The sequence below is a fragment of the Peromyscus maniculatus genome, chromosome 14 (assembly GCF_049852395.1).
Source record: "Peromyscus maniculatus bairdii isolate BWxNUB_F1_BW_parent chromosome 14, HU_Pman_BW_mat_3.1, whole genome shotgun sequence".
In the NCBI taxonomy this organism is placed as follows: Eukaryota; Metazoa; Chordata; class Mammalia; order Rodentia; family Cricetidae; genus Peromyscus; species Peromyscus maniculatus.
Window position 1 is genome coordinate 5,998,142 of NC_134865.1, and position 12,490 is coordinate 6,010,631.

Sequence of the window (12,490 nt, forward strand, 5' to 3'; positions counted from 1 at the left end):
ACAGGCAGATTTCTTTGAGTTCGAGGCCAGCCTGGTCTACATAGCAAGTTCTAGGATAACCAGGGCTACATAAAGAGACCTTGTCTCAAAAACAAAATGAACTTCTGGCTGAATGATGGGTGTGTTCACTTTGTGAAAACTCAGAGGCACAGTTTGTGGGCAATGCTGCTTATATACATCTATGCATGTGTGCATTTCATACTGAAGTTCAAAGGTTCACTCAAAAAATACACAATCAAGCTAGGCATAGTGGTACTCGCCTTTAGTCCCAGCACTGTTAGTCCTAGCAGAGGCAGGCAGATCTCTGAGTTCAAGGCCAGCCTGGTCTACAGAGCAAGTTCCAGGACAGGCAAGGCTACCCAGAGAAACCCTATCTCAAAAAACCAATAGATATGTATTCAGTTCACGAGGTCTCATCCTAGACAAAGAACTGCAGGCAACTACGGGATGTTGAGAGCAACAGAAATAATCTTCCCGGGGAAGAGCACACCAACTGGTTATCTAATACCAAACAGTCAGCTTTGAAAACACACACACATAAGTAACACTACACAGATAGAGCAGGATGTATTTATAGGTCCTCCCAACCTCCCTCTCTCTCTCTCCCTCCCTCTCCCTCACCCTTTCCAAAGGGAGAAGACATTTGGCTGTCCTTTGGGAAAGCTGAGGAGAAATGTAGTTTACAATCCGGTGATCCTTTGTGTCTGATAAGCCTGTATCTCCCAGAATTCATGTTTTATTTTCCACAGGCCCTTTCCCCCTAAAACCTTGAACATTACTTCTAGTCCATAATAGTCATCCTTGAGAGATGTCATTTGCACTTTACAACAGCCTAAGGGACTTGTATGTTATCTTAGGGCCAGGCCAAATCCTGACTCCCACAGGGATTGTGTTTACCTCAGTCGTTCTCCCTAGACGAGTGGTTCTCAACCTTCCTAATGCTGTGACCCTGTAATACAGTTCCTCACGTCGGTGACCTCGCAACCATAAAATTATTTCGTTGCTACCTCGTAACTGTAATTTTGCTACTGTTATGAATCAGAATCTAAGTATCTTATATGCAAACCCCAAAGGGGTCACAATCCATAGGTTAAGAATCGATACCAGACTCTTATCTTGAGCATTGCTTCTAAGTCAATAAGAAGCCCTCTCAGAGCCATATGTACTTTGTAAGGAACTTCAATGCAAACATGCCTTAAGAATGTTGTACTCATTGGACTGCTTTGTTAAATGAAAACTTTTTTCTGGAATTGTACTGTGCTTAAATATAGCAAAAAAAAAAAAAAAAAAAAAAAAAGGGGGGGGGTGATGTCAGACCCTAGAAGCTCTGGCCTATAGCCAGTTACCTAAAATCAGGCTTAGGGCTATTCATCTGTTTTACAAATAGCCCATTTTGTAAATAGAAAATGGTTTAGTGCATGTAAAAATAGGGCTGACTGACCCCAAGTTTCAATTTCAGAGATGTTCTTCAACTTCATAATTATACGAAATGAAATACTATATATACACTCTACTATATTCTAACTGAAATAATTCCATCCCCGGTTCATTTACCAGAACCCCGCACGGATAAAAATGGCTTACCTGGATGTATGCCTTTTGGATGGCTCCAAGTTCTTCGCCAAGAGGGACAACAAGCTTCTCAACTCGTCTTTCGTGAGAATACGGCAAAATATCCGGAGAATCTTCAGAACGAAGCTCTATCTTCCCAATCAGTAGGTTGGTAATCACCTGTTGCACAGCCTACGCAGAATCGCAGAAGTATGGGTATAAGTTAGATAGTACACTGAACTATAAATCTGAAGCTAGCCTGAGCTCACAAGACCCTGCATCAAAAACATAATGACACGATGATAGATGAATACATACATGATGTAATACCTTTCTGAGGTAAATTTCACTCACTTAAAGCTTACAGTGGGACTAAGAACTACTGTATCAGAAGACACTACGCACTGACATTATGGTCAATAGTTAAAAAAGGAGCAACAAGCCTGGTCCTGTGAAATGCAACTGCATGCTTGACAGAGTCTAAGGCTAAGGCCTGCCTGGGCTTTGTACTTTCAACCAGGACTACATCTAGAATCGTTTCAAGGCAACTGGCTCAGACGATACAGCCTCACGGACTACTCCATGATCCTTAAATTTTCTTTGTGTCCCCATAAGATACAGCGCCCCCCTCCAGCAGGAAGTAGTAAGAGAAGCTACGCCCAAATTCCCAAATATACCAAGCTGGCTTTGGAGATGTGTAAAAGTTAAAACCTTCCTTTAAAAAAAAAGAAAAGAAAAGAAAAGGGGAAGTGCTGTGGGATGGTCTGTATGTCTGTATTGCTCTGATTGGTCAATAAATAAAACAGATTGGCCAGTGGCCAGGCAGGAAGTAGGTGAGAAGGAGAGAGGAGAATTCTGGGAAGCAGAAGGCTGAGGCAGAGAGACACTGCCAGCTGCCGCCATGACCAGCAGCATGTGAAGACACCGGTAAGCCACCAGCCACATGGCAAGGTATAGATTTATGGAAATGGATTAATTTAAGCTATAAGAACAGTTAGCAAGAAGCCTGCCATGGCCATACAGTTTGTAAGCAATATAAGTCTCTGTGTTCACTTGGTTGGGTCTGAGTGGCTGTGGGACTGGTGGGTGACAGAGATTTGTCCTGACTGTGGGCAAGGCAGGAAAACTCAAGGTACAAATTCTAGATTCTGGATGTTGGATCATCTGGGCCATGGTGTCATCGGAGACCTTTCAGGGGGTCTTGGCTGGTCAAACCTGATGTATCTTAATCTGGAACAATCCATAGCCTCTGGCTTTCTGTAGAAAGCTACAAAGTAACACCCTAGCTCATAAACATGAGACAAAAATGAAAGGAATTCTGACTTAGTTTAACTCAAAAGAAATACTCGGGAGCAAGAACCACAGCTTAGGTCTGGAGAGAAGATGGCTCAGTGGTTAAGAGTACTATCTGCTCTTCCAAAGGATCCAGGTTCAGTTCCCAGCACCAACACGACAGCTCACAACTGTCCACTAACTACAGTTCCAGGGGATCCAACACCGTCTTCTGGCCTCCATGGGCACCAGGTATGCACATGATACGTAGGCATAAATGGAGGCCAAACATTCATACATGTAAAATGATCAAGTAACTCTGCAAAACAAGAATCACATCTCCAAAAAACCAAACCAAACCAAATCAAACAAACAAGAATTACACCTGCATCACCCTTGTAAACCCACGACCTAGCTTAGTGCCGACACACCCAGACTACTCACTGTGTGAGGTCCATGGCTCTAAGCACTACATTTACAACCACCTCCTAAAATTAAGGCTTTCATTTATTGTTCTTTATTTGAGTCAGGGTCTTATTGTGTAGCTCTGGCTGGCCTGGAACTCACCACCTAGACCAGGTAGACCTCAGACTCTTGGAGATCTCCCTGCCTCTACTTCCTCAGTGCTGGAACTAAAGGCGTGTACAAAACCACACCCAGCAATATTTTTTATATTTTGTTCATTTGACAGTTTTCTTCTTGTTGCTCCTTCCTTCCTTCCTTCCTTCCTTCCTTCCTTCCTTCCTTCCTTCCTTCCTTCCTTCCTTCCTTCCTTCCTTCCTTTCTCCCCGCCCCCATCTCTCTCTCTTTCTTTTTCGAGACACACTCAGATTGGCCCAGATCTCACTATATAACCCAGGGTGGCCTCAAACTAGAGGGACCATTCCTGAGATAGCCCTGATAGTCCTGGGATCACAACTGTGGGCTAACATACCAGACCAACAAATATCTGAGTAAATGCCGCAGGCCAGGCATTCAATTAGTGATAAACTATTGCTAAAATGGACCCAACCACTGCACGCATGTATTTTATAGTTCAGTGGGGACAGAAAGATTTTGTTTAAAGGCAGATTGCGATGAATTTGAAGCTGGAGAGATGGTACAGTGGGTACAGCGCTCCATACAAAAGCATGAGGACCTCCATTTGGACCCCAGCACCACATAAAAGAGGAAAGAGACAACCCAGTACGGCGGGGGTCGAGGTAGAGCGACCAGGCAGGGCTGGAGAGCCACTGGCCTAGCAGGTTCAGCAACAGGCCCCGTTTCAAAGGAATAAGGAAGAGAGTAGTAGAGCCAGATGACGGCCATCCTGGGCCGTGTGAGCATGAGCAGGAACACACATGTGCGCGCGCGCACACACACACACACACACACACACACACACAAACAAATAATAAAAAGAAAAATAACATAAGGAAAGCTGACTTTCGATAATTTAGTTAAAATAGATTTTTTTTTAAAAGTGGATATTTAAGCAGTGATTTAATACCTGACAGAAAAAACTTTTTTTTTTTTTTTTTTTTTTTGGCTTTTTGAGACAGTGATTCTCTTTGTAACAGCCCTGGAACTGTCATGTAGCCCAGGCTGGCCTCAAACAACTGCCTCAGAGTGCTGGGATTAAAGGTGTGCGTCACCACCGCCGCCCAGCCTAGTTTGTCAATTTTAATATTATGGTTTATGTCAATGCTAACATCAGGGGAAGCAAGGTGAAAGTCATAAGCATTTCAATTTTTACACATTATCTCAATGCCAAGAAAATTGGAAAATAAAACTTAAAAAAAAATAAAAATAAAAATAAAAAGCCCTAGCTAGGGCAAAGTCTACAACACTCAGCAGGATAAAACAAGGACAGGGCCTGCTTGGGCTACTTACTTAGCAAGAACATGCCTCAATAAACACTAAAAAGAGGTTAGGAACACAGCCGGGCAGAAAGGCAGTAAGAAAGCATGCTTATGATTCTGGGTTCAAGGTCCAGACCCCCTGCTACAGCTGGGACTCAAGTCTGCAGTCGTAACTGAGTTGGAGGCTGAGGCAGAATGATCCCTTGAGCAAGGAGTTGAAGGCCAGGCCGGAGATGGCTCAGCGGTTAAGGGCACTGGCTGTTCTTCCAGAGGTCCGGAGTTCAATTCCCAGCATCCACATGGTAGCTCACAACCATCTGTAATGAGATCTGGTGCCCTCGTCTGGCCTGCAGGCAAACATGCAGGCAGAACATGTATACATAATAAATAAACAAATCTTAAAACAAAACAAACCAAAGAAGTTGAAGGCCTTCCTGGCAACATGACCAGAACCTATCTCACCAAGAATGAAATAAAAGAAGGGGAAGGGATAGATGGTATCAATATAAAGAAATTTCTTCAGCCCTTATGTCAAACCAGGTAAACACTAAAATGGAAGACTGATCTGGCCCCATTTAAAAATCTGCCTTTTCTTACATGTAATAATAACACAGTGAGTTCATGGTACTTACCTTGATATCACTACCTGGCGTGGCACTGAGAGCCAAGATTCGAAAATGATTTGTGTATTTGACCAGTTCCCTTACAACCTTAAAAAAAAAAAAAAAAAAAAAAGTATTTTAGTTTCATCTGCTCAATGGGAAAATAATAATGGTTCAGTTAAACAAGGCATTACGTCTGGCCTATTATGGTTATTCCTCCACTGATACACAGATATTCTGGTGCATGGAACTAACACTAATCATTTCACCCCATAAACAAATGATTTAGGTTTAATAATACACTGAATCTTGACTAGTGCTCAAAACATATTATTTAACATACTTGTTTAAAGATGTTGGATGTCACATATAAAGGCATAACATTATTCCCAAGGCAGACTTCAGTAGAACTATTCTGATTAAGAACTAATAAAGCTGGACATAGCGGGGCACAGTGATAATCACAGCACTCAGGAGGCTGAGATAGAGGAGACTTGCCAAAGATCAAGATTAGCCTGGGTTACACAATGAGTTCTAGGCCAGCCTGGGCTATAGACTGAGGTCCAGAAAATGGAGGGATAAAAGGACTGATAAAAGGCCTGAGGATGTAACTTAGAGGAAAAGAGCCCGCCTAGCACGTACAAGGAAGGCCTAAGGTTCATCCCCATCACAGTGGAAACAAAAGCTTTTACGAAAGATAAAATATCCTCAATAACCAATTTTGTCTCAGTCTGCTTTTTTGTGGCTGGGATGAGACATTTACTAAAAGAATATTGGGGGGAAAGAGTTTACCTCATCTTACAAGCTACAGTTGATGGTTGAAATGATGGGAGCCCATGGCATTATGGGATGAAATGAGGGGAGTCAGGGCAGGAACTGAAGCCCAGACCATGGAGGAATGCTCCTTACCAGCTTGCAAGGCCTGCTTTCTCAGATGGAGAACTACCTGCCAGAGGGGGCGGCACTCACGGGGCTGCCCCCCACCCCACAGTCATCATTAATCAGGAGAATGACCCACAGACATGTCCACAGGCCTGTCGGATGGAGGCAATTCCTCAGTTGAGGGTCCCTCTTTCCAGGTGACTCTACTTTGTGTCGAGTTGACAAGAACTAACCAGCAGTGTGCTAGAAGGGGTATCCTGAGGTACCGAAGGATGAAAAGCAAAGGTGTGGTCGGTGCTCTAAAAACCACCCTTTCTCGGATGAATGTGGTGGGAGCCTGCAACCTCAGCTCTCAGGAAACTGAGGAGGACAGCAAGTTCAAGGCCAGTCTGGACCACAAAGCAAGGCCTTGTCTCTAATAACAAATAACAACGAAAAATTTAAATCAAAGTTATTGGGGGTGGGATGAAGTCCAGTAGCAGGCAGCCCGTCCAGCACGCTGAGGCCATCCCCAGTACTTCAAGTGAAAAAGAAATTGCTCCATGAGAACCAGGATTCAGAGTTCTCTCAGACCATGAAGAGGACTTGGATCCAGTAACCTGTACTACACACCCCCAGCACAAGTCCATCCACCAAACCGTTACACATGGGAAGTGAGCCGGGGTCTTGTTAATGGCTATCATACCAGCACTTGGGAGGCTGGGGCAGGGGGACCGGCAAGAGTTTAAGGCCAGCCTGGGCTACACAGTGAGTTTCATCCCGTGCTACACTATGAGGTAATTAATGGTACTGTATTCTGTGACTCAGTGAGATGTATGTTTCATGTAGCTGTGCACCTGTTTTCACTCATATCTAGAGTGATCAGGGCTGTTTTGTTATTCGTTAAGTCAATACGTGTTCAACTGTATTCGCTAAAAGCACAAGACTTACAGTTTTTGAAAAACAGATTGTGTGGTTCGCCCCTGAGGAGCCTGGACCCATACTTGGGTAGGGCTCACTTTCCCTGGCTCTTCTTAGAGAAGCCTGTATCCACACTCTCAAGTGTGTCTTTCTTCTGGACGCCTCCTCTTAATCCTTGTACTGAAACCTATCTTAAAGTATCCGTATTAAATCCCAACACTGCTTCAAAAAAAAAAAAAAATCATGTAATGCCTAGACACTTTTTGAAAATAAGATGAGTTAAATAGAAGCTAACTCTACAAAATGAATTTCCACATAGCTGGAATAAGTTTAAACTATCTCTCAAGATGGGTGGAGTGATAAGTGATGTAATCCAGCTCTGGGGAAAGAGGAGGGAGGAGGGTCAGGACTTCCAGGTCATCCTTGGCTACAGAGTGAGTTCAAAGCCAAGTCTGGCTAAAAAACAAAAACAAATAAATAAATAAACAAAAAGGAACAATAATTAAATATCCTCCTCAAATGTAGATTTCAACACAATCTGTATTAATCTGGAAAGATAAGAAGAGACTGAAATAAATGTATTTCCCAGATCTAGCTAAAGTGATAACGGTAAGAAAGATAATTCTCCCTAGGATAACACCGAGTAATACAGTAACAATACTTCTTATCTCCAAGGAAACTGCAAATCCTAAACTGGTGTGAAGCCCAGAGCTTTGCCTCTCCTTCCTTCCCCTCCTGCTACTCCCGATCTCTGTCCTCAACCGACTACATCCCTTTCGGGAGGACCAGCATCTTCAACTACTGACTGGTTCCTACACGACATCGTCTCTACTCACGCCAGGTTTCAGAACTCCACTGAGCCCTCTCCTCCTCACCCCCTACTGCACAAGGGATAATACTGCACAGCTCTACAGTCACCAGCTACGACGGCACACAAACCATCCCGGCACTCTAGTGGCCGACTCGGGAATATTTCAAGTCACAGGCCAACCAGGATTCACAGGGACACCCTGCCTCAACAACAACAATCGCAAACGATACCTCCGAACTGGACACACACAAGGCTACTTGGGCTGCAGACAGCCCGACCGGTAAGGGTGCACACTGCTCTTGCAGAAAGCTTGAGTTCTGTCCCAACACCCATGCTGGCCGCCTGGAACCCTAGCTCCAGGGTCTTCGACAACCTACTCTGGACTCTGAAGGCACCTTCACTCACAGGTGCACAGACCCACCCACTCATGCATATATATGATACTAAAAGTAAAGAGAAAAAAAAACAAATTTTAAAAATGTCTTTATGACCAATACTGAGGCAGAACAGAACAGACAACAACATCTCAACAGAAGAGGGAAAGAGGGGATCCTTTCCATTTAGTGTCAAGAGATGAATGACGTCTGTGACCAAACCCAACAGCGTTGAGTGCTCTTCAGAGCAATCACATGGAAGGTGCAGTTAGGTACGCTGCGTATACTATGTCACTTAGTCCTTATAACACTGACAGTTGTTTGCCATCCTACCCAAATGCCAAACAATGGCAATATATATCCACTTCCAAAGTTTGGATTACTACTTCCCAAGTTCTACCTATGTCCTACTTTAAATTGTTGCCTAAACAAAGACCAGGCTTGTCTACAGACTATGAATAAAGCCTTGCCTACTTTAAGAATGCTTTCATGCCAGGTACTCTACCTAATTTGACAATTCATTGGGATGTTTCATGAGCTCTGAGGAGGCCCAAGGGTCAAAGCAGGCTCTTGTGTAAGAATGCAAATATACTGTCTTTAGTTAACTCCTATGGAAGAACAGAAGATATGAGGAGAAGCAAATTCTTCAAGTAGAAAGTCCTTACTGGGAAGGAAGCCAATTAACACGATCCACATCTGACATTAATGTGATTGCTAAAGTTAGGGGGGCAACAGAATGCTGGGTGTGGTGGCATACAATGTTAGTCCCAGCAGAGGCAGGCAGAGCTCTGTGAACTAGAGGCCAGCCTGCTCTACCGAGTGAGTTCCAGGCCAGCAAAGCTACATAATGAGATCCTGTCTCAAAAGAAAAAAGAAAAGAAAAGAAAAAAGAAGCCGGTTGGTGGTGGCGCACGCCTGTAATCCCAGCACTTGGGAGGCAGAGGCAGTCTGATCTCTGAGTTCGAGGCCAGCCTGGTCTACAAAGTGAGTTCCAGAACAGCCAGGACTGTTTCACAGAGAAACCCTGTCTCAAAAAGAAAAGAGTAGCAGACCCAGATCTGAATGGACAAGGGGGTGTTATTTCCCACCACCACGTGTTCTGACACACTGAGCGTAAAGCTTTTAGAATCATACTAGTGATATTTTCCATTACTTAGACCTATTCCCCCAAATGCTCCTGAACAACATATGCCTCCTCTACAAAACAGCATTCAACAACAACAAACAACAAAAGATTACCTGGCAGTAAGCGTAGTTCCCGAGAGCCTTATGAGCTTCATCAACCACAAGACACTTTATCTGGGCAGCAGGACAAGCTCCTCTAGTCAGGTCATTCACCATGACCTGAGGTGTAAGGAAGAGGACCCTCTTGCTGCGCCAGATCTCCTTCCTGTTGACAGCTTGAGTTGAACCTGTGAATCAAAGTGACAGAGGAGCAGGGTGTGGTGGCAGTCCTCCGCAATCCCAGTCACTCCAGAGGCAGAGGTGGAGGGACAACTCACGTAAACTCAAGGCCAGCCTGCTCTACACATCCAGTTCCAGGTCAGCCAGGGCTATCCAGCAAGAGCCTGTCTCACAACACAACAGAATAAACACACACTAAGACAGCGAACCTTCAGAAACTTCAGACCATCATCGGCAGACTATAAATAAATAGTCTGGCCTGGTTTCTGAATACATCCATGCTCTAGCACTCTACTTAAGGGGAGAACAACAGGAGAATCCGTTGTAACATTGCAGTTCAAGCCCAAGGGTTGAAGCAGGCTCTTATCTAAGACTGCAATTACAATGTCTTTAGATAATTCCTACAAGAAGAACATAAGCTCTCAGGAGAAGCAAATTCTTCAAAGGGGGAAAGCCTTCTTGGATAGGATGCCAAGAAATACGTTCAGCACACCCACACAATTGTTTCAAGACAGTGGCAATTTACAAGTGATCTCTGAAAGTAACCAAAGCAAGTCAATGCATGAGACTTGGCTTTGCTACCGACAGACGGTGCTCTTATGGCAAAGAATGTAAGATGAACACATTTGCAGTGGGGAGTTTTTCCGCCGGGATAGTCATTACCACAAGAGCCAGCCTTTCCCCGGGAGCCGAGTTTTTCTCAGGTACCTGTCATTTCGGCCATGTGAGACTGCGGGATACCCATGACGTGGAAGCAGGCCTCCATCTGCTGTGTCACCAGGGGTTTCGTGGGTGCCATGAAAACTACCTTGCCGGAAGGGAACCAGCGGTAGAAATTATACATGACCACGGCAGCAATAAAGGTCTTGCCCAGCCCGGTGGGCAGGCACACCAGGGTGTTGCAGAAGAGCGCGGTCCGGGAGATGTGCAGCTGGTAGTCGCGCACCGGGCAATTGGTGGGGTAAATCCACAGGGCGCCCGCAGCCGTGCAGAAGCCGCCGTCCTCGGGATCCAGCTGCCGCTCGGCCTCGTACGCCGCCACCAGCAGCACCTCGTCGTCGTCGTCCTCTTCCTGCAGCGCCTCCGCCACGGCGGGCGAGCGCGCCTGGCTGCAGCCCGGAGCTCCGCCGGCGCCTCGCACGAGGCTCGGGCCCCACGTCTGGAAGAGCGTTCTCTGCCGTCCGCTCATGGTGCCCACCCGCGGCGGGGCTCCGCCGAGACCCCCGCCCGCCTGGCAGCGCAACCGCCGCGGCTCGGACGCCCATCAGTCTCCGGCCGGCGGAGGACACGGTGGAACCCGGGGGCGGGACTGGCCGCAGCCCGTCGGGTTGAAAAAGCCGCCGCCTCGTTTGCAGGGGGAATATGATTGGCTGCTGCTCCGGAAACCTGCTGGAACGCATGCGTATTGTGCGCGGGCGTGGGGGTGTCTTGCAAGTTGTTGTTTTTTGTTTAAGTTGATTTTTTTTTTTTAAACCCCTCCCTGCCCCGCGAGCGCTTAAATGCAATCTGCCACCAGGCGTGGTGGCACTTGCCTGAAGTGGAGGCTGGAGGATCAGGAGCTCAAGGTCAGCCTTGGCTTTAGCGTTTCCTAGCTAAAAGTACTTAAGTAAATAGAATCTAGTTATTCCTTTGCTTCCAATGATGAGGTGTCACCGCTAACTTAGTACCATTTATAATGTTATATAATACATCACTTTGAGGGCTCAGAGGAAAAGTACATACTCATTAATTTGTGACCTTAACATTATGGACTATTTAAACCTGAAGATGGGAGTAAAAGCAAAAGTGAGAGTTAAATAATTCATATTTTTCTCCATTTATGCTGAGAAAAGTGCAGTCTTCTGTGTCAGAAATGGCAGCCCATTATTTTAATATTTTGCCTGTCTAAAGAAAGTGAATGTGCTCTGGACCTGTGTTTATTGGAAAACTAAAACAACTAAGATTTTTGTTTTGAGATTTCATTTTCTTTTTCCTCCGTATGCTTTTGTTTCACGCAGAATCTTGCTGAGGCCCATTCTGGCCTGGAACTCATCATGTAGACCAAAATGGCCTTGAACTGGCCAATGTCTTGCCTCAGCTTGCTCTCAAGTGCTACAGGCATGTACTGTGTATCTGCACTGTTACATGATAATTACAGGCTTAGAGCAGTAAGCGTCCCTGTGCAGTTGTTAGCGGAAGCGTTCTACTTCAGACTTGGGTTACCAAGTACAAGTCCGGTGCAAACCCGTTACATCAGTTACTGAAGCCAAGCACAAACACATCACATAGCTCTTGCTGTAGGCCACCCTCACTGTCTGAAAGAGGTTGTTTTTTTTTCTTTTCTTTTTTTTTTTTTTTTTTTTTTTTTTTGGTTTTTCGAGACAGGGTTTCTCTGTGTAGCTTTGTGCCTTTTCCTGGAACTCACTTGGTAGTCCAGGCTGGCCTCGAACTCACAGAGATCCGCCTGCCTCTGCCTCCCGAGTGCTGGGATTAAAGGCGTGTGCCACCACCACCCGGCCAGAAAGAGGTATTTTAAATGGAGCTTCATCACGGTGTTTTATTCAAGTTTCTAAATTTGTACACAAACATCTGTCGTTTGATTTGGGGGCGGTTTGCATTTAGTTTTGTGTAAATAAACTTTTGATGGGCAAGGTCTAAGCCAATTCAGATGAGATTAGGGTAGAACTAGATAAAATGAGACGGAAACCCGAATGCAGTTATTTTTTTTAAACGGTTTACTATCTGTACCTCTAAAGACATGGTAGGCTATAAAAATTTAAAAAGTGTGGGTAATGACTGCCCAAAGCGTCAAAGTAAAGAGGTTTGACATCACCGCATTCAGTTGGCAAAGCTCTGCACAGATTTTTTCATTCT

General features: G+C 45.1%; 1 protein-coding gene across 2 annotated transcripts in view; it reads right to left on the reverse strand.

The window, feature by feature from the left end:
* Nucleotides 1-10,984, reverse strand: part of Fancm (FA complementation group M) — a 67,257-nt gene extending 56,273 nt beyond the window's left edge. For both annotated transcript variants that reach the window (XM_076550570.1, XM_042260507.2), the window contains exons 1-4: nucleotides 10,346-10,984; nucleotides 9,473-9,645; nucleotides 5,297-5,374; nucleotides 1,585-1,743 (exon numbers count right to left, since the gene is read on the reverse strand). In XM_076550570.1, the coding sequence (XP_076406685.1) occupies nucleotides 1,585-1,743; nucleotides 5,297-5,374; nucleotides 9,473-9,645; nucleotides 10,346-10,826 (891 nt within the window). In that variant the 5' untranslated portion in view covers nucleotides 10,827-10,984. The remainder of the gene's footprint in view (nucleotides 1-1,584; nucleotides 1,744-5,296; nucleotides 5,375-9,472; nucleotides 9,646-10,345) is intronic.
* Nucleotides 10,985-12,490: the final 1,506 nt, after the last annotated feature.